Raw genomic sequence first — 21,763 nt, 5'->3', positions numbered from 1 at the left:
CATCAACAAAACTATAAAAAGGGGAAACAACCGCACTTCCACGGATTCCACCTCCTGGGTCCCCTTCTTCCTCCGGGAGAAGTCTTTTCTTAATAAAAGCTGTGGGAGCAAAGTAGGGCTGTTGTGCTCACTGCTGAAGTGTGTGTCATGTTTGGTACATGGCAGGGACTCACTTTCATATTTGCCTAAAGGAATATGTACTCTTGGACCCCTGAATACTTTACCAAACAAGTTTTATTTTTATCCACCAGAAATGGGAATTTATTTCACATCTATCATCTCCTCTTGTATTGTTTTTTGTTTAATAGAACTTGACCTGAGTTTTTGCCTCATGACCTCTGTGTGCTGCTCTGCCTCTTTCTCAGCTTTTGTTCCACCTCTAGCCAGCAGCCTTGGCTGTGTATTGGAGTCAAAACTCAGTGGAGGGCCCCATCTACTTGTCTAACTACAAAGCTCTTATCACAAGCTGTTCTCCAGTGTAGAAACTGGCTGCCCTTGGGTCAGGTGGCCACTTTTGTCCTAATAAGAAGGCTAAGGTGATATTCAGATTAAGGTTACCTCTGGGTAAGAACAACTAGGAAGGGTCCTCAACAGGACTTCTATTAAGGGAGGGCTGGCCTTTGGGCACTGAGTGGTTCAGTACCCCGCCCCATGCTAGTACTGTTTGCTTGTGTTGAGGACCGCAGCAGGGGACACAGAAGACTCTGAGCCATGCCTCTGTAGCACTCACAGACCTCAGGGCCCAGGCAAGCATAGTAACGGATGCAGAGTAACAGCTTGGTAGAGGTGGGCATCCCTCACTGAAGACACCCAGGACCAGCACCCATCCACATTGGAGTGGGAGACAATTTCCATCCTCACTGACAGCTTTCTGCTTTAAGAGTATGTTAAATAGGAAAGTTCTTTGTCACATTTATGTCCTTTCATTTCCCTGTTTAAACAGTATCTTATTGAAAAAGTAAAACTGAGAAATGGCATTGGACATATGCTCTTTTACTTGAAACTCTTCTTCAGGTTTGTAAAGAGCACTGTTCCTTGACTTTCTGGTATTTTCTTAGGGAATAGTGTGTTCCCGATTTGTTTGCCAGGAACCAGGCGGACTCCTTGTCTGTGGGCTGTGACCCTGGAGCTGGGCTGAGGTCCAGGGAGAACTTACTCATTCTGCTCAGGCTCCTCCTGCTCTGCTGCCTGCACAGCACGCCCAGCCACCAGGTGTCCCATCCGGCAGGACACATCAACGTGGGCAGGGAACCTAGATGGGGAGGAATGAAGGGACAAGAGACACGAAAGGCCACAAAAGTTCTGATCAAGCTGCAAACTTTTATTGTTCACACAGGGGTATTTATGGGCTGGGGATGGGGAAGCTCTCTAATCAGCAATTGCTGGATGTGGGTGGGTATTTATATGCTGGGGATGGGGAAGCTCTCTAATCAGCAATTGCTGGATGTGGGTGGTAAAATTGCCAGCTGCAAGATGTCTGATGATCCTGATAACCACAGGATGTTCCAGGGAGATAGGTAGCTGCAGGATGCCTCCCAGGCAGGATGTCTCCCAGGGGGCTGTCAGGCTAACCTTTGAAGGAGAATTTCCTTCTAGTCCCCAACAACCAGGGACTGGACAGGCACACAGCTCCCGGTCAGCTTCCCAGTAGCTGTCATGCTAATGGATTGCTCAGTGGGCTGGGTGTAGCTGAGAGGAGCCCCCAAGGCGGTGCTTACTTGTGACAGGGTGTGCTTGTGGCTTCTCACGTCTCTCCCTTCTATTGCCACCCTGCATACTCTTCTTTTCCCATCAGCTTTTCAGCATTTTGTCCCATGATGACTGAAGGTTGGCCCTAGGTCTGGGGGACAGCTGTGCACCACCCTCACATCAGCACCCAGGAAACAGAAGGCTTGCCCTGGGTGCCTTCCAACTGGAGGACGAGGCTACCCTGTGCATTCTGATTCAGGACCAAGGTGAGCCTGAGAATGTGGATCCATTCATGGAAATTCTTAGTGACTCATGTCTCTCCCAGGGGTGTTTATCTTGAATACCTGGTAGATGGTGCTATTCAGAAATTTATTTTTGTTCAGTGAATGAAAGCAGCATTAGGAAGTTGGTTCAGGAAGAGAGAAAAATAATCTTTGTGTTACTTTTGTTTTGTATGGAATTTGTAACTAAAGACACATTTAATGATTATCATTTCAAACTGCAGAATATGGTACGTCAAATCCTCCTGGAATATCTTAAGACACTGATGCAGTCTGCATCGGAAACCTCTGGCTCCGGCCCTTGCCCAGCAGATGGCACTCTTACACTGTAGTGTACAGGACAGGTATCACTCCCTCAAGGTAGACCATATCTCAGAACTTTGAAGGATTCATTTCCCCACCCCATCCCCACAAAACCTCCGCCCACTTCCATTCTACTCCATGCCACCTCCTCACCCACCTGTTCACCTCTTCAGGTACTCAGGGGTGTCTTGCTGACAGTCTCTCTAGTTGCTCATAGGAAAATACCTTTTGTGCTTAATGATAGTCAGCTCATAGCAATGAGGCTGGCTAAGTCATCTGCAGAGCCCTGTATAAAATGAAAATGTAGAACTCCTTTACCAAGTGGCTAGAAATTTTAAGATGGCAACAACAGAGTGCTAAACCAAGCACAGGCCCCCTGAGCGTGCACAGGTCTCGAACCATGAACCAGCCATACTTCATAGCCCAATGGTACTTCCTCCTCTCATCCCACCCTCCCTGTTCCAGCACCCTCTCCCAGTGGCACAGACCAAGTGTTGCTCAAGAATCACCCAGTGCTGTTCAGACAGCACGGAGGCTTGGTGCTGGAGGGACTGTGGAGACCCAGCCGGGTCCCCTTATTTAGAGATGACTGAACTGCATTCCAAAGAGATGAAGTGGTAGTCCCAGCGTCCCCAGCTAGTCATGCCACAGACTGGGCTGGAGCAAAGATCTCCTGTGTGGGGCCAAGCCTCGCTGTGTCACAGGCTTGAAGGGAAATGTTCTAGGAAAAGGGCTTTCTCATGGACTTGCTGTTTTCTCTGTGAGGGTTTTGAGAGCCAAGCTATCTGTCAGGCACTATTCCAGATATTCATGAATACTAGCTCAATTAATAAAGTATCAGAAAACCATTACTATTTCTCAAATGAGAAAAATTGAGAGTCAGAACTTGAATTTTGGAAAGTGGAAAGATGTATTTAGGCAAGTCTCTGGTTCTAAGTCCACACTCTTTTATCCTTGTCACTGGTGAATTTTGGCCTATATTTCCTGAACATGGGTATTGATGGTAGTCTGTCCTGGATGGCCTTAGGGACGCTTTCTAGGGTCTCATGTCTTCAAGCTGCTCAGGCCAACTTCTTTCTTGGGCCTTTCTTTAAGTGCTTCCCCTGCTTGGAATGATCTCCCCAGATATGCCATCGAAATCAGGACTCATGTCAGGTAGCAAGGGGAGGTCCGGTCAACAGGTATCATGGGCAACACCAGGACTCCAGCTTTTCCTCTAATGACAAGGAGCCATTGCAGATTTTGTACAGAGAAGTGACATGATCTGACTTAGACCTTTAAGGATTCTCCTGTCTGCTCTGGGGTTCGGTAGGGAAGGTAGAGGTTGGGGGACTTTTTAGGGGAGACTTGCAGTAATTCAGGTGATGATGGCGGTGTCTTCAATTGAGGTGACACCAGTGGCCGTAATAAGAGGAAGTTGGGTTCTAGATATATATATATATATATGATATTTTAAACTCTTGGTTATAGAAAATTGCAAAAACATACAAGATTAAGGAAAAGAGGGATGAGTTTCACATTCTTGCCACGACCCAGGGACCCTGACATCTGTGACTGTCTGGCACCATCCAGCAGCAGCGGCGGGAGTAGTCACCTGTGACCAGTGGTCTCCCCTAACCCCTCCCACTCTGCCCCCACCTGAGGCTGGGGAAAGTACTTGAAGGAAATCCCAAATTGCACACGTTACAACTGAACCTCCAGCTGTTCCCTGGGTGCACCTGGCTCCCTGCTCTGTGGTGCGCCTCTGGCTCCTGTTGCTCCCAGCCAAGAAATTGGGCTTCCCTCCTGTGTCTCCAGGGTCCTCTTAAACCATGTTCCTTCCCACCAGCGACAAGCTGCGTATTTCCCAAATTCAAACTCCCTGCCCACAAGTTCTTCTGGACGCACCTAGTGTGGCTCCTCCACACAGAGTTCAGGAGCTGGCCAAACGGCACAGCTGCTCCTGGATACTGGGAGCCAAGCTCAGCTGTGGTGAAGGGAGCTTAGTGGAGTGGCAGCTGCTGGGCAGCAGTAGGCAGATCTCTAATGCCAATAAACAGTGAAAGGGGATAAGCTGTGAGAGAAGAAAGCCTCCATTGGGCTGCGGGAGCAGTGACAGTGGCCCCTGCCCTCATCTTACAGCTTGACCCGGTGCATCTCCGTGCAAGTCTTGGTGCCACACGAGAATTAAGGGATCTTTTTCTTAAGATCAAAATTTTTGTTTGTGGGGCTGGGGTTGTGGCTCAGTGGTAGAGTGCTCGCCTAGCATGCTTGAGGCACTGAGTTCGATCCTCAGCACCACATAAATGTAAAATAAAGATATTGTGTCCACTTAAAACTAAAAAATAAATATTAAAAAAGATGTAAAAATTTTTTTAAAAGATATTTTTATTTTTAACAGGCTGAGTAATGGATCTGAAATACTGGACTGAAATCTAGGACCTACGTTAGTTCTCGTGTTCATATGGACCCTACTCAGCATTAGATGAGCTGATAAGATGCTTGGTGTCTGTCTCCCCACCTGCAGGTGGGAGTGGTGCCTGCCCCCACTTCACATGTGAAGACTAGTGCAGTCAGAGAAGTAAAGCGTGCTTCTGGCTCCTGTTGCGCCCAGCAACAGGAATTGAACTCAGGGGAGTTATACCATTGAGCCAAATTCCCAGCCCTTTCTATTTTTCATTTTGTGACAGTGTCTTGCTAAGCTGAATGATCAATATTTACTCTATAAAGATGTTTATGAAGTTATAAAATGAACAGATTGATATTTTTTCTTTAGTGCAGTGCTGAGGCTCAAGCTCAGGGTCTTGCAGGTGTGTGGGTGCATTTGCTTTTCTTATTTCTGAGCCTTCTGGTTGAGTATGCATTGCTTTTATAATAAGAGATGCTACCAAGGAAATCATTCCCAACCATTGCAAAATTTTAGAAACCCCCACGCAGCCTATGTGTTTAGCTTGCCAAATTTGAAAATAAACACAACAAAAACTGTCTACTATTGCACATGTCACACAGCTTTGTTGTTTTAAAGAAGAGGCTATATATAGAATAGTATTTATTTTTCTGTTTTAAAATATGTTGCATATTATTTTAGAATTCCCATGAATTTCATTGTTAAAGAATATAAAACAAATCATAAATAGCTTTTACTTGCTTGCTTTGTCAAGGCTGGAAGTACATCAATGTTTGTAGAAGGAATAATTATTCAGAACCTCATGCTTGATGGGCAGAGAAAAGCAGCTCTGAATGGACAGACTTCCAGCATATGTATTCTGGGCGGGCAGTGCCTCAGAACTGTGCTTATTCCTTTTTAAAGATCCTCTTGGCTTCTACTCCTTCATACGTGTAGGTCTGAAAGGTGTCAGCAAGAATTAAAAAATTGCCATTAATACATCTACATTAAGAAATTTTAGTATTATTGGTATTATTGTAGCTCTGGATGAGTTCATACTATTTTTTCATGGACTGATAGCAACATTTTATGCAGATGTAGATGTCCACTACAAAACACATTTTGGCTTCTAGTCATTTACATTTTCAGCTAAACTAGGGTTTTATTGTTGTTGTTGTTGTTTGTTTTTGTTTTGTTTTGTTTTTTGAGCAGGGAATTGAACCCAGGGGAGTTTTACAATTGAGCCAAATTCCTAGCCCTTTCTATTTTTCATTTTGTGACAGTGTCTTGCTAAGCTGCTTAGGACTTCCCTAAATTGCTAACTGGCCATGAACTTGCAATTCTCCTGTCTCCGCCTTCCGTGTCACTGGGATTACAGGTGTGCATCAGCACATCCAGCTAAACTAGGATTCTTGTATTCAACATATATATATATATAAATCATCTTCAATAACTATGCATAAAATATCTATTTTTTAAATCTGTAAGATACACAAGAAAAGAAATAACAGTCTGTTAACTAAAGATATAACTCATCAATTTCAAAAAACATGTGATCATTTTTGTCTTTGGGAAGTAGTTACAACTCACCTGGATGAGCTCATCACCTGTAATTTCTCGCACAGTATTCAGTTCCTTTCCATTGTCTACTCGTTTGAATCTTCCTACAAGTTTATTTCCCTCAAGGCTCCAGGTCCCCTGCATTGTGATGGCAAAGTGGCATGTGTTAGATCTTGTGTGTGTCACACATGGTTCTAGTTCTGTAGAGCCACGGTTGCATTAGTGTCCACAACCACAGTTCTGTCACTCTCCCAGAGCCAGGCACACCAGCCTGGAGCCTCACTGGGGGTCCTGGAGGACCTGTGTGATGCCACCAATACCATGCTGCCCTCCCTCCACAACCTCCGTGGGCCATCTTTGAGGCACAGTTGATAAAACATTCAGCAGTTAAACTGTCATTGCAGATGTATAGAATCTAACTAGAAAAACTCTAAGGCTAAAACAGAGCTTTAAAAAATTGGTTGAAGATGATGACTTCTGAAGTCTTTTACCTTGATCATGAGAGAGTATGTCTCAGTGACTTACACTGCAGCATAGACCGTCCTCTTGGTTGTTCACTCATTCCTCACTTATTAACTTCTTATTTCAATGTATTTATCAAATGACTATTAGGTGTATGTTACATAACTCTGAAAGCTTTTGTGCTGCCAGTTTGGAAATACTGAGCTAGATCTGTACACACTCATTCAAAGGATATTCTTCTGAATCCATAAGTGTCAAATGAAGCATGACAAGGCATATTCACACATGCATAAAGAAATACAACTTCAAATCTGCTTATTAAGCGCTTTTAAGCACTTTCTTTTCAGAAAGTTCAGTCCAGATTCTTCATAGATGGTTGAATCACTGTATTTGAATGCCCTGTCAATGTTGGGCTTCTTCAGTAAATGAAGGAGATATGCCTTAATTAAGCCAACCAATGGGACAAAGCAGATACCGTTTCAGTTTGGGGTAGAGAAATCAATAATGCATTGCTTATAGAAAGTTCTTACACTGAGTTCAGTTCCATCCGCTAGGCTGTAAGCAAAGGCAGTGCCAAGTTCAAACACAATGTCAATGGTTCGGAAGTTGCTGGACTCTTTGACCGTGAATCTGTTCCCCTCCTGTGTGATGACCAGTTTCAGATTGTCATGAGCCGCAAGCTTCCTCTTCACCATGTTGATCCCTGGAAGAGAAAGGAGGCCAGAGAAAGTGAGACCCAAGTGCCCAGGAGGCCCTGGCTTTTCTGATTTGTTGCTGTTTATTCTGAGGGGGGAGGAAAACCCCATCTCACTGCAGAGCCCAAGCACTCTGCTTGCTCCTGCAGAAGTTCAAGCTCAGGCAGGAGAAGACTGACTCAAGCTGCTTTCCCAGACTTCAAAAAAATCAGGTGAAGCACAGAGTTTTAGAAAACCAAGTGCTTATTCATTTTCATAAGACTAATACACTTTTTGTTTCAGTATTATGTTTATCAAATTCGAGAAATGTCAGATGAAGTATGAAGAGGCATATTCACACATGCATGAAGAAATGCAACTTTAATTCTGCTTATACAGAATCTTAAAACACTTTCTTTCCATAATTGCTTTTAAAATCTACACTTCATACATCATTGCTTTTGGTGACGTTTGTGACTGACACAAAAATGTAAAAATTGAAAATTTCATGGTCAAATTCATTATTATGTACAATTCTATAAATTTAAACTTGGAATCCCTAAACTACAATACAATTGATGCAGATTTTTTATTTTGGGGAATGATAAAAAATCACCCATCTTACACAGTGTGGGTGCTACTAGGTATTGGCATAGATTTTACAAAATAGTTAAATTAAACTTCTCAAAGAAAATACATAGTAGCTTTGTGAGGAAAATCCTAAAGTTTTGTAAGTCAGAGCAAAAGAGAATCAAATCTAATTTTTTCAAAGTGATTTTTGAAAGAACTCTTTTCTATTTATTGTTATACTTTATTATATGATTTTTGCTTTCCCATTCCCAAGAATTTAATGTTTTAAAATTTGGATTATCATCACCCCTACCATTTTCATACTCTATTAAAAAACAGATGTGGGTTTTCCATGATACAGGTACAAGCAGCAGGTGGAGAAGGAAGGAAGCCTTGGTGTGTCCTAGAGGAGGGCCCTCAAGTCTGCCCCCCACTGGTGAGGTGCACCGCTTCCTGACGCAGGACGCGGGTGTGGCTGTTCCTGTGCGGAGCTGTCAGGCATCTGGATCCCACAGCAGAGAAAGGCCTAGAGAAAGCAGAGAGAAGCCTGGCTTCCTACCCATTTTTTCCATGAACTTGTCGTAGTTCTCACTCCGGTTCACTTTCCAAGTACCGTCGAACGCCATGGTCTCGGATGTGCTGGCCACAGGCAAGTGGAGATTCAGGCCTGTCTATAGAATTTATTCTGTTTCTTATCTTGGAGCCAACACCATACTGTGATGTGGAAGTCTAAAGGTCAAGAGATCACTGACTGCTGTGATGACAAACCACTTCAGTTTCTCTTTGCATAATTTTCTTCTATCTTCTGAAGTTCAGCTGATGTTGAGGATGATAAGCAAACCTACTCTGTCTTAGACTACGAAGTCAGGAACATTTAAGAATTCAAATGTGGGCTTTCTGAAGATAGTATTTCTACATATGACCTCAAGGTGTGCAGTATATTAGGCAATTTCAAATAGCATGAGAAATTAGACTATTATTCACATATTCCTTTTTTTAAAACAGTAACAGTTGTCTTGCAAAGAAAGACTGCATGCCAAATACAGTCAAAAAGTTAATGTGGTTGAGACTGAAAATTCAGGTCTTTGTTTTTCTTTATTAAGGTAAGATTCAACAGACTGATTATTTTAAGGATAAAATTCACTGCTTTTAGGGAGCTTCATGCTATTGTGTAACCATCACCATTATTTAATTCCAAAGGATTTCACCGTCCCGGGGAGAAACCACACACAGTGGGAAGTCGTTTCTGATCCTCTGTTCCCAGCTCTGCCAGCTTCTCACCCATGTCTGGATTTTGTGGCTCGGTCTCTTCTGAACATTTCGTACAAATGGATTCATATGGTAGGTGGCCTTTTCTGTTTGAGTTTTCTCATTGGCCACAGTGTTTTCATAATTTACATATCAGCACTTCTTTTTTTGTTGTTGTTGTTACTAGGGATTTAACTCAGGGGCACTCAACCACTAGCCACACCCCTAGCCCTAATTTGTATTTTACTTAGAGACAGGGTCTCACTGAATTGCTTAGCATCTTGCTTTCTGCTGAGGCTGGCTTTGAACTCTCCATCCTCCTGCCTTAGCCTCCTGAGCCACTGGGATTACAGGTGCACCACTGCATCCAGCTAGCACTTCTTTTTTAAAAAGATTTTATTTTATGTTTAATTGGCACGTGTAGATTGTGCTTTTTAAAGGGGTTCAGCACGCTAGTTCTCACATGCATACAGTGTGCAGGTCCAGATCCCACCTGCCCCTTCCATCCCCCTACACCACCTTCACCACCTCAAGCATCCATTTCCCACAGTCAAGTCAACCTCTTTTGGTTTCCACAGGTGAGAGGACATGTGGTACTTGTCTGAAGGATCATTTTCTAACACGTCTTTTGGCATGGTGTTTAGGGATGCCAGGAGTTTGTACAAATGACCTGGTACTCAGTAAGTACTCATTGTGTTTCAGTTTAGGTTGTGGAGGGTGCCAGTCCACTGAGCATAATTTTAAAAAGTAGAAATATAGCTGGATAACAAAAACTTTATAAGACAAAATAATTAACATCAAATATCTCCCATGTACAAAAAGAACAAAAGCCAGATGTTAGCTCTCTCAGGAATTAAACCATTCCTCTGTTTCACTTTCCCTCTCTCCATCCCCAAGCGTGGGGTCAGAGCCAAGCCTGGTATGTGTATGGGGTGAGGATGCAGAGGGTGACTGAAGGTCTTCCAGCCCAGGGCAGGCCTGAACTGGGCAGCAGACCCTCTCGCTGTGCGGGACAGGCTCTTCATTAGTAACTTGTCTGCAGATGTTAGCTACCAAAAAGACATTGTTGTGCTGAAGGTGCCTGGAGAATATCTTGTTATCTGAGGGCCAGCAGGGAAGCTCAGGTCAAGGGAAGATGTATCGGACAAATTTGAACAGAATGCTGGAGAGATCAAACCATGTTTTAAAATTTTGATTCTGTCTGTTGTGTACCACTCTTTCAGTGAGTACTATATTTTTTATTTTATCAATAAGTAGATTAAAAACAACTTTCTACTAGCTCCATTATTTCATTTAAAAAAGAAGAGAGATCAGAATACAAACAGGGGTGGGGAGAAAGGCCAAAACAATTTGTTCATAACTGCAACTAAAATTGGCTAAGTTGCTGGGGGCAGTGCTGCATGCCTGTAATCCTAGTGATTCACGAGGATGAGGCAGGAGGACTGCAAGTTAGAGGCAACTTGGCAAGACACTGCCTCAAAACAAAAAATTAAGAAGACCTGGGTGTAGCTCAGTGGTAGAGAGCCCCTGAGTTCACTCCCCAGTACAACGAAAAAAAAGAAAAGAAAAAATAAGGCTACATTGTCTTTGCTTTTCTGTCTCTTGCCAAAGACCATGAGACCCTCATAACTGGGGAGGCATCAACCCAGCGTACTCCTCACTGGACGGCAAGTGGAAGGATGTGCGATTGCTCTAAGGCCAAGGTCACAATAATACAGTGACTTCTGAATTTAGAAGCCTATGGATGATGGATACTTCTCCCCTAGGTCAGAAAAATAGGCGTATCTGGTTTTTGAAATAGAAATGTGTTTGGGTAAAAACAAACATGTTTTACAAACAAAATGACTTGAGTTTCAATACTGTAAATCATAATGCCCATTACTGTGCATGACGTTGGTCAGACTGCAGCCTCACCAGCTTTACTTGCCTTACACATAAAATGAAAATTATAATAGTGCCGGATAGGTAGGGCTTTATGAGCAAATTGTATCATATACCCACCCAAGCAACTGGTAGACATCAGGTGCTCAATAAGACGGTTTTCCTCAGTCTCTGAGAAAGGAAATCCAGTAGCAATGCCAATATCTTAAGCATCCCAGGTCTCAAACCACTTCACTATTTTGTGAAGAAAATGTTTGGAGTTTATTAGGAATGACCTTAAAGTCATGTAGGTGTCTTGTGACTCGCACTAGTGATAACTTGGGAGTGGGGTTCCCTTGGATCTGCCTGTTAAGGGCAGCATGGTGCCAGCGCACCCTCTGGGAATGCGTCTTCCCTCTTCCAGCTCATAGCCGTTGAGACCAAAGGGCCGAGCTCAGGCAGGGAGTGGGGAGGAGAAAGCAGACGCCCTTCTTGACACTGTCCCTCTAAGAGCGCCTTCTAGGAGCCCTTGAGAACCAATAACACTTGGACTTAGACAGCTGGCTGATGGAATGGGCATCCTAACTTAGGCCTCCCACGCCTCAGTGGCCATGACCCGACTGACGGTCAGTCTGGAAACCCTGAAGTGTCTGTGGCATCACCATTTAAAACATTTAATGCCCAGATCACATTTTTAACATGACACTTTCCTTCTCTGGTCCCCCAACTCCGTCACTCCCTGGTTCTTTAACCTTATTCCATCTAGAAAAGGTCATACGGAACCCATGGGTCAGTACGAACGTCTCCCTAAAGAACTTCCCCACTGCTGATGATGTTGAGCCAATCAGCTGCGTATGGCCTCAGCCCTTCATTCTCTGCCCTGAAGACACGACAGTTGAGTCCTGCAGAGGGTAGATGTGGTCTGTGCAGGTGGCTGCAACACCTCTCTCCTCTCTCCTGTTGCAGTCCATATCACCCACTGAGTGGTCTGAAAGAAGTGCACATCAGCACAAACTCGCTTATTCCCATTTCATTTCTCCAAGGAAAGTTCAAACCCATTCCTCAGCATGGCTTGCAAACTGCTCCTTGTGTGCCATTTCTCTCCATTCCCTATCATGAACTTTAAAACCTAGGCATGTTAAATTTCCTGCCATCCCAGCCCCTGAGTGCCCATGCTTCAGTGGATGCATGGTCACCGATCCTTCTAGTAAGCCTGACTTGAGCTGCCAAGAGCAGGTGAAGGCACAGCCCTCTGTTTGCAGGGGTAAAGTTCTCAGTGTGGCTCATAAAAGACAAAAACAGTTGATTCATCTTAACCAGAGAAATATCATTATTCCAAAGTCCAGAAACATCAATAGAGAGGACACAAGGACGTCAAAAGCTCATCTCAAAGGAATAGCTTCCTAGGGAAGGCATAGATCCTTTATTTTGCTCCATGGTATGGCAGAAGGGAACATTTTTTTCTAGTATTATTTTTCACATTTCATAAATGGGAATTTATGGATTTATGAATCATGTTGTTTTATTTTGTTTTGTTTGGTAGTGAGGATTGAACCCAAGGGTACTCTCCTATTGAGCCATACCCTAAGCCCTTTTATTTATTTTTTATGACAGTCCAGTCCCACTGTGCCTGATTGAATCCTGTTTTTTGATCCCAAGTTTTTAGCTTTTACATATCAAAGAAAAATGGAGGTGCATAAGAGAAGGATTGGAGGGACAGAGAGAAAGAGTAGCAGGAAAGTCTCAAGTTATCTTCTGCCAGACCCCATGTGGTGAACGGGAAGGTGGGGCATTCTGAAGTTGGCCAACAAAGTTTACTTCTTTCTCTTTAGTAACTAGTTTCTAAATTTGAGCAATATTAAGGTCTTTTTAATTAAATTTTAGATGTCATAAATGATTGACTGGTTTTCTTTCAAAAAGACTCCAACCGCACAGCAACACACCACAGGGTGTCTGTCATGTAGAGGTAGCATGGCTTCCTGACTTCCTGACAGAGAGCCATCGAGAGGATCCCATGTGTCCTATTAGATGATCGTTCCTGAAAGGTTTGTGACTCCTTCTTGGTTGCTGACTTCTATCTCATTTCTCCAAGGAAAAGTACAAACCCCAACCCTTAGCATGGCTTGCAAACGGCTCCTCATTCCTTTCCATTCAGTATCATATATTCCAAGATCTAGACATAATAAATTTCCTAGACTCTAAATATAAAGTCTACCCAACAATAGTGGAGTCCCTTCAAGCAATATGACAGGAAGCTGCTTGTCTTCTTCCTAATACCATGTAGAAAATAGGGCTTGGAATTATTATAGCTTTCCACTATCATACCCAAACAATTATGTTTCTTCCTATTAAAAAAAAAACAACCCTTTTTCTTTGAGACCACTTCCATTTGGCTGTATCACCTGCCAGCCTATCTCACACTGTTATTGACCATTGGATACCATCAGATAACATTGTTACATACCACTGTTATCTCTCATTATCATCATCCACCTCTGTCCAGCATTATCTGCCATCCACCCCGACTATCACTACCTATCATCACCCCATCTGTCATTATCTACCATCCACCCTGTCTATCATTATCCACCATCCACCCCACTATCACTACCTGTAACCACCCCATCTATCATTATCTACCATCCAACCCTGTCTATGTTTATCCACCATCCACCCCACTATCACTACCTGTCACCACCCCATCTATTATTATCTACCATCCAACCCTGTCTATCATTATCCACCATCCACCCCACTATTACTACCTGTAACCACCCCATCTATCATTATCTACCATCCAACCCTGTCTATCTTTATCCACCATCCACCCCACTATCACTACCTGTCACCACCCCATCTATCATTATCTACCATCCAACCCTGTCTATCATCATCCACCATCCACCCCACTATCACTACCTGTCACCACCCCATCTGTCATTATCTACCATCCAACCCTGTCATCATCCACCATCCATCCCTACCCAGCCTCATTGGCCATCTATCACTGAGAACTCTGGCTCACAGTCATCCTCTCTGCTCTGCCATATTCCTGGTGACGAAAGTCCACATGGATAAGTCACCCGTCATGCTGGCCTCATATTTCTTACCCTACATATTTAGTACCTTTACTTCTGTGCTTTATGCATGTGGACTAAGGCTGTGGCCTGTGAGTTTTCGCATTCCAGTGCTTCGATTGTGAATCTGACATACCACTCCCCAATAAGAGGTTTCCATCCTCTCATCTCCTTCACTTTCTTCTACCATCGCACTGAGATTTTCAGTCAGTTGTTGTCTCTATCTTCTCTCCAATTGGAGCCCCTTATTGGTCCCTTATTGGTTTATTTATATTCTGCATTCGATTGTCGATATTCTTTTGCCAACCGAAAGGTCATCCACACTTTTCCTGTACATCCCTGATTTCTAGTGCCAGCCCAGTCATCTGCTCTGCCAGGCAGGACTTCTCTCTATCTCAGTTAGTTTCTTCTGCATTCATAACAAGAGTCGTGTCTTTAATCATTCTGTGACCTCTTAGCCTTGCCCTCAGCAGATGACCTGCATGTGACTTCATAGGAGGAATAAACCACCAAGTGACAATTTCTTCAATTGTGCCTTCTCAGTTACAAGTTTTCTCTTCTTACTTTCTTTACTCCTACTAATTTTTTCACCCACTTGTTTCACCCACATATTCTTTCCTACTCTTGGGCCAATGTCACTGTTTGACCATCTGATATGTTACCTAATAATGAGCTGTACATCACTGTCTTCTGCATGGTGCCAGTGTCACAGTTTACTCCTTGCCTACTTTGCTTAAGGAACTATATTTTCAAGCTCACCAAGAGAAGTTCAACTGAAGGTGATTGCTCCAAAACTACCTGGTTGACACCAACAACAGGCTCCAATGAGGAACAGCCAGAGCGGGTACTTATGTTACATCCCTGGACATCTACTCATATATCATACACAGAGGGAAGTCCCAGAACAAAAGAGAGAAACACACACAAAAGTAAAAGCATTTAAAAGATGAAGAGACTCCATTTTAATGATTGCACAAGTCTGAGACCTCTGAAAACATGGAAACAGGAAAACAAATCTTTCCCCCAAATTCACAATCCCCCAACAAAGGATCCCACAGATATTGGAAGTGGATGAAATTCCAGAGAAAGATAATTTTAAAAACTGATTATTGAAATGCTTAATGAACTAAAAGATCATCTAAGTAATTAATGAAGAGAGAAAATAAAGGAGATGAAAGAACATTTCAATAAATAGAGATACTGAAAAGAAACCAATCAAAACTCCTAGAAATGAAAGATATAATACATTAAAGTAAACCATCACCAACAGATTAGATTTCAAAGAAAGAACTTCAGGTCTTCAAGACAGAGCATATGCACTTAAATACTCAGTATACATTAAAGGGAAGAAAAAGAGTATGATCGGATTATACAAGAACTCAAGAACAGCATCAAGAGAACAATCGTGAGAATCACTGGGATAGAAGAGAACATGGAGATACAGGCTAAAGGCATCAAGAACATTTTCAATGAGATAGTAAGAGAAAAACTTTCCCCATATCATAAATGAGAACAGATATCAACATACAGGGGCCATACAGAACCCTAAATAGACAAAATTAGAAGATAAACTCTCCAAGACACATCAAAATCAAAATGCCTAACATACGAAATAAGGAAAGAATATTAAAAACTGCAACGAAAAACATCATGCCACATTTAGAAATAAACCAATAAGACTCATCTCTGACTTCACAACTTAGACCATAAAATCAAGGAGGGCCTGGAATAAGATATTTCAATATCTAAAAGAAAACAATCACCAGCCAAGATTGCTATATGCAGCAAGCTCTCTTCAAAATTGATGGAGAAATAAAAACTTTCCATGATAAGGATAAATGGAAAGAATTCATAACTGCCAAGCCAGTACTACAAAGAATACTCAAAAATATACGGTACACAGATTAACGTAAAAATAACCCCTAAAGTCTCCAAATAGAATAAGATCACTAGAACAGTAACCAACTAAATGAAAATCAAGACAACTAAATATAGCAAACAAATCCAAATGTAAGGACACCACATCATATTCATAATAACACTGAATGTAAGTGTTCTCAATTCTTCCTTAAAACACATGGAATATCACAGATTAACATAATGGATCAAAAAACAAGATCCAATTACATGCTGTTTAAAAAAACTCACCACAATGGCAAAGACACCCAGGATGAGGGTAAAAGGATGGAAAAAATATTCCAGGCCAGTAGAGTCCAGCAACAAGCAGAAGTAGCAATTCTCATATCTGACAAAGCAGATTTAAAGCAAAAATTAATCAGAAGAGAAAAAGAGGGTCATGCCACCCTGGTAAAGGGGAAGATCCAACAAGGAGATGTAACCATGGTAAATATGGATGACCTAAATGTCAGTGCTCATAATTACATTTAAAAAATCACCTCTTGGTGTTCCAGAGGAGAGGCCTGCCCACCACCCTGGGGGCCCGGAGATCCAGAGGAGAGGCCCTCCCCGCGCCCAGATATACATGATGAGCCACCTCGCGCTGGGGTTCCTTATTCACCAAAGCGTGGCTCCACAGCCCAGCATCAGGGTACATATAGGCTTGAGGCTGCCACCACCACGAAACTGGGATATTGCTGCTTCTATCAAGGGACAACAATAAGGACCTGGTATGATGTCACCAAGGTCATTGTGGGTCTGGCTGCACCAGAGGTTTCTCTCCTAGGGTGCTCACAGTTATCCTGTTGCTGAGGTAACAGGGAGTCTTGCATGGGTTTGCCTATCGTGTTTCTCCTACTAATAGCCAACTTCTTATGATCACCCTCTCACGTGTCATATAATCTAATACCTCCATATTCTCACATCCTACATCATGCACATCTCAGCCAACCCCTGGGCCTCCTTCTACCATTAGAAACTGAAAACCCTTACACAAACCTAGTAACTATAAGGCAGAAGATACATTGAGTGCTGTAATATTGACCTCTCCCTTAAAAGTGAGGTATTGGGGGGCGGGGTTGTGGCTCAGTGAAAGGTCACTCGCTTAGCACATGGGAGGCGCTGGGTTCAGTCCTCAGCACCACATAAAAATAAACAAAATAAAGGTATTGTGTCCAACTACGACTAATTGTTTTTTTTTAAAAGTGAAGTATTAGTAACCTGTAGGGACACTATAAGACAATAGGGCAGAGGCTACAATACCTTGGATCTACACTGCAAGAGAGGAAGACTCACAGACATCATGAAAAAACAAGGGAGGAAAATACCTCAAAACAAACCAAGATGCCACAACAACAGAACCCATAGATATCGCAGTGGGTGAAATGTCAGAGAAGGAGTTCAGAACATACATAAATAAAATGATTTAAAAATAGTGACCTAAGTGAGCAGATAAGGCAAAAATCGATCACTCCAACAAAAAGATAAGAGAACAAATACAGCTTGCAGATTACTTCAAGAAAGAGAGATACTGAAAAACAAACAAACAGAAACACTTGAAATGAAAGAAACAATTAGCCAATTAAAAAACTCAAGACAGCATCACCAACAGATGAGATCACTTGGAAGTCAGGACCTCAGACAATGAAGACAAAGGATACAATCTTGACCTCACAGTGAAGATGGTAAGAAACTATGAAGAGAACATCCAAGGATTATGGGATGCCATCCAAAGACCAAATTTAAGATTTATTGGGCTAGAGGAAGTTTCAGAGATTCAAATCAAAGGAATGCACAATCTCTTCAATGAAATAATAGCAGAAAGTTTCCCAAGCACGAATAATGAACTGAAAAATCAATTTCAAGAGGCCTAATGGACACCAAATGTACAAAATTACAACAGATCTACATCAAGACTCATTATAATGAAAATGCCTGGCATACAGAATAAGGATAGAATTTTAAAGGCCTCAAGAGAGAAAAATCAGATTACCCATAAGGGAAGAAAAATTCAAATCTCAGCAGACTTTTTAGCCCAGCCTTTCAAACAGGAGACCCTGGAACCACATATACCAAGCTCTAAAAGATAATGGATGCCAACCTACAATCTTATATCCAGCAAATTGAGCTTCAAATTTGACAATGAAATAAAAACCTTCCATGATAAACAAAAGCTAAAAGAATTTACAGCAAGAAAGCCTGCACTACAGAACATTCTTGGCAAAATATTCCACGAGGAGGAAATGAAGAACAACAATGAAAATCTACAAAGAGAAGAACTACAATAAAAGAAAAACCAACCAAAGGAGAAACCAAGTCAGACTAAATACCAAAAATCCCCAAAATGACTGGTGATACAATTCGTGTCTCTTTTAACCCTTTTTGATAAATTTTTACACATAAAAATTTTAACTATAATATTATTTAATTTTTCAGGTTTTTGTTTATTTTGTATTTATTGTTTTCCATTTCTCTTCACAAAGGTATACAAATATTTTCTTTAAAAGTTTTAGCATTTTATACGTTATATTTTAATGTATAATTAATCTGGTATGTGTATATATAGTGCCTGTGCTATGAGCTAAGGTATATTTTAGTCTCCTGTAATTAAAAATCCATTATTCAAGATTCAAGGATGAAAAAAGATCAATCAGAGTAAAAATTTTTAATAAGGTATTTAAAAAGGTAAGAGCAAGGTTGAGGGAAACCAACAAATTTTGTGAAGCACCTTTTCTTCCGTAACTTGGAGAGGTAGGAAGTGAAAGAAGAGAGAGCCACTAGGAAAACCTTGTAGGAGAAGTCGACCTAACTGGAGTTACTTCCACCAAAAGCATGAAGACTCCAACTCACAGACTAATAGAGTCTTATAAGGAGAAATAAAGCACTTTGCTCTACTCTTGTATATTCTAAGTTTATCTCTTTGGTGTCCTTTTCTGACAGAACTCAACAAGAAACCACATAACAAGGGACTTATCATGCAGCCTGCAGCATATGTCTCACCAAAAGGTGAACGATGGAGAGAGGAGCCAGTAGGGCATCCACTGGTTACATGAAACTACTGAGTATTTGAAATGTGTCTAGTCTGAATTGAGGTGTGCTATGTGTTAAATAGACATTAGATTCCAAAGAATTACTAGAACAAAGAAAATGAACATGAAATACCTTATTAACAATTATTTTCTTTGCAAATTATTTTGGTAATCCATTAGGTTAAATGAAAATATATTAAAATTAATTTCTCTATTTGTTTTTTAAAAAGGGAGTAAAGTAGAACAAGGTAACATATTCTATATCTTCATTGTAGGATTATGTGTCCATATTTATATGTTGTCATTTTTTATATCTGTGTTATTGAAATTCATATAACTATAAAACTAAATAGGACAAATTGCACCCTATAAAACTATATCTCAACAAACATGACTTTAAAAAGAAATCTAGTTCAAACAGTATTGGACACATACTATCCACCTGGTAATTAATGGCCATTATCATGATTCATTAAAATAACCAGCATCAAGCTGTTACTTAGTGGGGTAGGGAGGGGAGCATGGGAGGAGTAGAGGAACTCTAGATGGGGCAAAGGGGTGGGAAGGGGGTTAGAAATGATAGTGGAATGTGGTGGACATCATTATCCAAAATACACTCTAAAGACCGAATGGTGTGAATATACTTTGTATACAACCAGAGATAAGAAAAATTGTGCTCTATATATGTAATATGAATCGCAACACATTCCATTGTCATATGTAACACATCAGATAAAAAAATTAAAAAATTTTTTTAAAATTACCTCTTGCTGTGGAATTCCAGATAGACCCCAATACAATCATACTGGTTGATTTCAACACATTTTTATCACCAATATATAGGTCATCCAAACCTAAAACCAATAAAGGTATTTTGCCTTAAATAATACTATAAATCAAATGCACCTAATAGACATCTGCAGCATATTTCTTCTCAAAGCAGCTGTATTTATCTTCTTTTCATCAGGTCATGGAAATTTTTCAAAAATAAAACATATTCTAGGTCATAAGTAAGTCTTAGTAAATACAAAAAAAAAAGATATAATCTTGTATATCCTGTTGGACCATCATGGAATGAAACTGGAAGTGAACAGCAAGAAAAATAATAGAAATCACATAAAACATGGAGATTGAACAGTAGTGTTTTAGACAAAGAATGGATCATAAAAGAAATGAGAGATAAAAATCAGGAAATCATTAGAGACAAATGAGAACAGAGATAAAGTATATCAAAGTCTCTTGGAGAGTATGAAAGCATTCCTATGAGGAAATCTTATAGCATTGTGTTCCTACATTAAAAAATAGATTCCAAATAAGTTAGCTTATACTCTACCTCAATTATTATACTCTACCAAAATTAGTATAAGCCATAAAATAATAAAGATTATAGCTAAAACTAATGAAATTGAGAGTTAAAAAGGTAATACATAGGATAAATGCAACAAAGAGTTATTTCTTCAAAAAAATAAATGATTGATAAACCCTTAACCAAACTGACCAAAAGAAATAGATAAAAGACCCAAATAAACAAAATTAGAGATGAAAAAGGAGCTGTAACCACAGATGCTTCTGAAATTCAGAGGATCATTAGAAACAATTTTGAAAATTTATACTTCAATAAACTGGAAAAGCTAGAAGACATTGCCAAATTTCTAGACACATATGACCTGCCCAAATTGAACGAGGAAGATATAGAAAACCTAAATAGACCAATATCAATTAATGAAATTGAAACAACAATTAAGAGCCTTCCAACAAAGTAAAGTCCAGGACCAGATGAATTCTCAGCTGAGGTCTAACCAGACCTGTACATAAGAATCACCAGTGTATCTCAAATTGCTCCATGAAATTGAAAGGAAGGGACCATTCCCAGACACATTCTGTGAAGCAAGTAAAACCAGACAAAAACATCAAGGAGAGAAAACTACCAATATCCCTGATGAACAGATGCAAAATCCTTAATAAAAGATCAGCAAACTGCATTCAAAAACAGATCAAGAAGATAATACACCACGATCAAGTGGGTTTCATTCCAAGAATGCAAGGTTGGTTCAATATATGCAAACGGAGAAATAAAATTCACCACTTCACTAGAATTAAGAACAAGAATTATATGATCATCTTAATACCTGCATAAAAAGGCTTTGATAAAATCGAGCACCCATTCATGTTAAAAATGCTAAAGAAAGTAGGTATACATAGAAGAAACTTACAAACATTATAAAGGATATATGTAACGTGCCCAAAGCCAACATAATACTGGACAGAGTAAAACTGAAAGCATTTCCTCTAAAATGAGGAACAAGACAAGCATGTCCACTCACATGCTGCCGCAGTCTGGCTGGCACAGAATCACGAGCCACTCACAGCTTTGTAGATTCAAACAGCAATCCTTTATTCCCGAACTCACACCGGCCTCCACACACGTTCTCGGGAAATCCAAATTCTGGGCCCAAATTCACATACTCCCCCAGGCTTTTAATCCCAAAAACTTTCTGAATTCCACGAGAACTCAACGGGAACTCAGGCAGCAGGATATGCCCTATTCCCAGCAGGAATAACCTTAAACCTGGAACTGCCCAAAACCCAGATTGTCCTACACAGGGAATGCCCTAAACCCAAGGAGCGGGATACTTCCTAAAACCTGCAGGATACACCCCAAACCTGGATCCACCCTGGTCCTTGAGCAGGGTCACCTTTCTCAAACACACATGCAAGGTCACAGCGAATGTCCAAGGCAAGTCCATTT

General features: G+C 41.1%; 1 protein-coding gene and 1 long non-coding RNA gene across 3 annotated transcripts; one reads left to right on the top strand and one right to left on the bottom strand.

Moving 5' to 3' along the window:
* Positions 1-1,377: 1,377 nt before the first annotated feature.
* Positions 1,378-18,248, top strand: LOC144366968 (uncharacterized). Of its 2 annotated transcripts, XR_013426197.1 has the most exons (3): positions 1,379-1,955; positions 8,266-9,245; positions 9,731-18,248. It is a non-coding gene; the product is annotated as an uncharacterized LOC144366968 (long non-coding RNA). The 2 variants fall into 2 exon arrangements; XR_013426196.1 differs by having other exon boundaries at positions 1,378-1,955; positions 8,266-18,248.
* Positions 5,289-8,594, bottom strand: Fabp2 (fatty acid binding protein 2). Its single transcript, XM_005341338.4, has 4 exons — positions 8,464-8,594; positions 7,191-7,363; positions 6,229-6,336; positions 5,289-5,597 (listed from the first exon to the last, which is right to left on the bottom strand). Exons 1-4 carry the CDS (start codon positions 8,528-8,530, stop codon positions 5,547-5,549), a joined length of 399 nt encoding a protein of 132 aa, XP_005341395.1. The 5' UTR covers positions 8,531-8,594; the 3' UTR covers positions 5,289-5,546.
* Positions 18,249-21,763: the final 3,515 nt, after the last annotated feature.

Source organism: Ictidomys tridecemlineatus, chromosome 9, assembly GCF_052094955.1.
Source record: "Ictidomys tridecemlineatus isolate mIctTri1 chromosome 9, mIctTri1.hap1, whole genome shotgun sequence".
Lineage (NCBI taxonomy): Eukaryota > Metazoa > Chordata > Mammalia > Rodentia > Sciuridae > Ictidomys > Ictidomys tridecemlineatus.
Note: the sequence above shows the minus strand (reverse complement) of the source record. Positions and strands in the feature narration are given on the sequence as shown.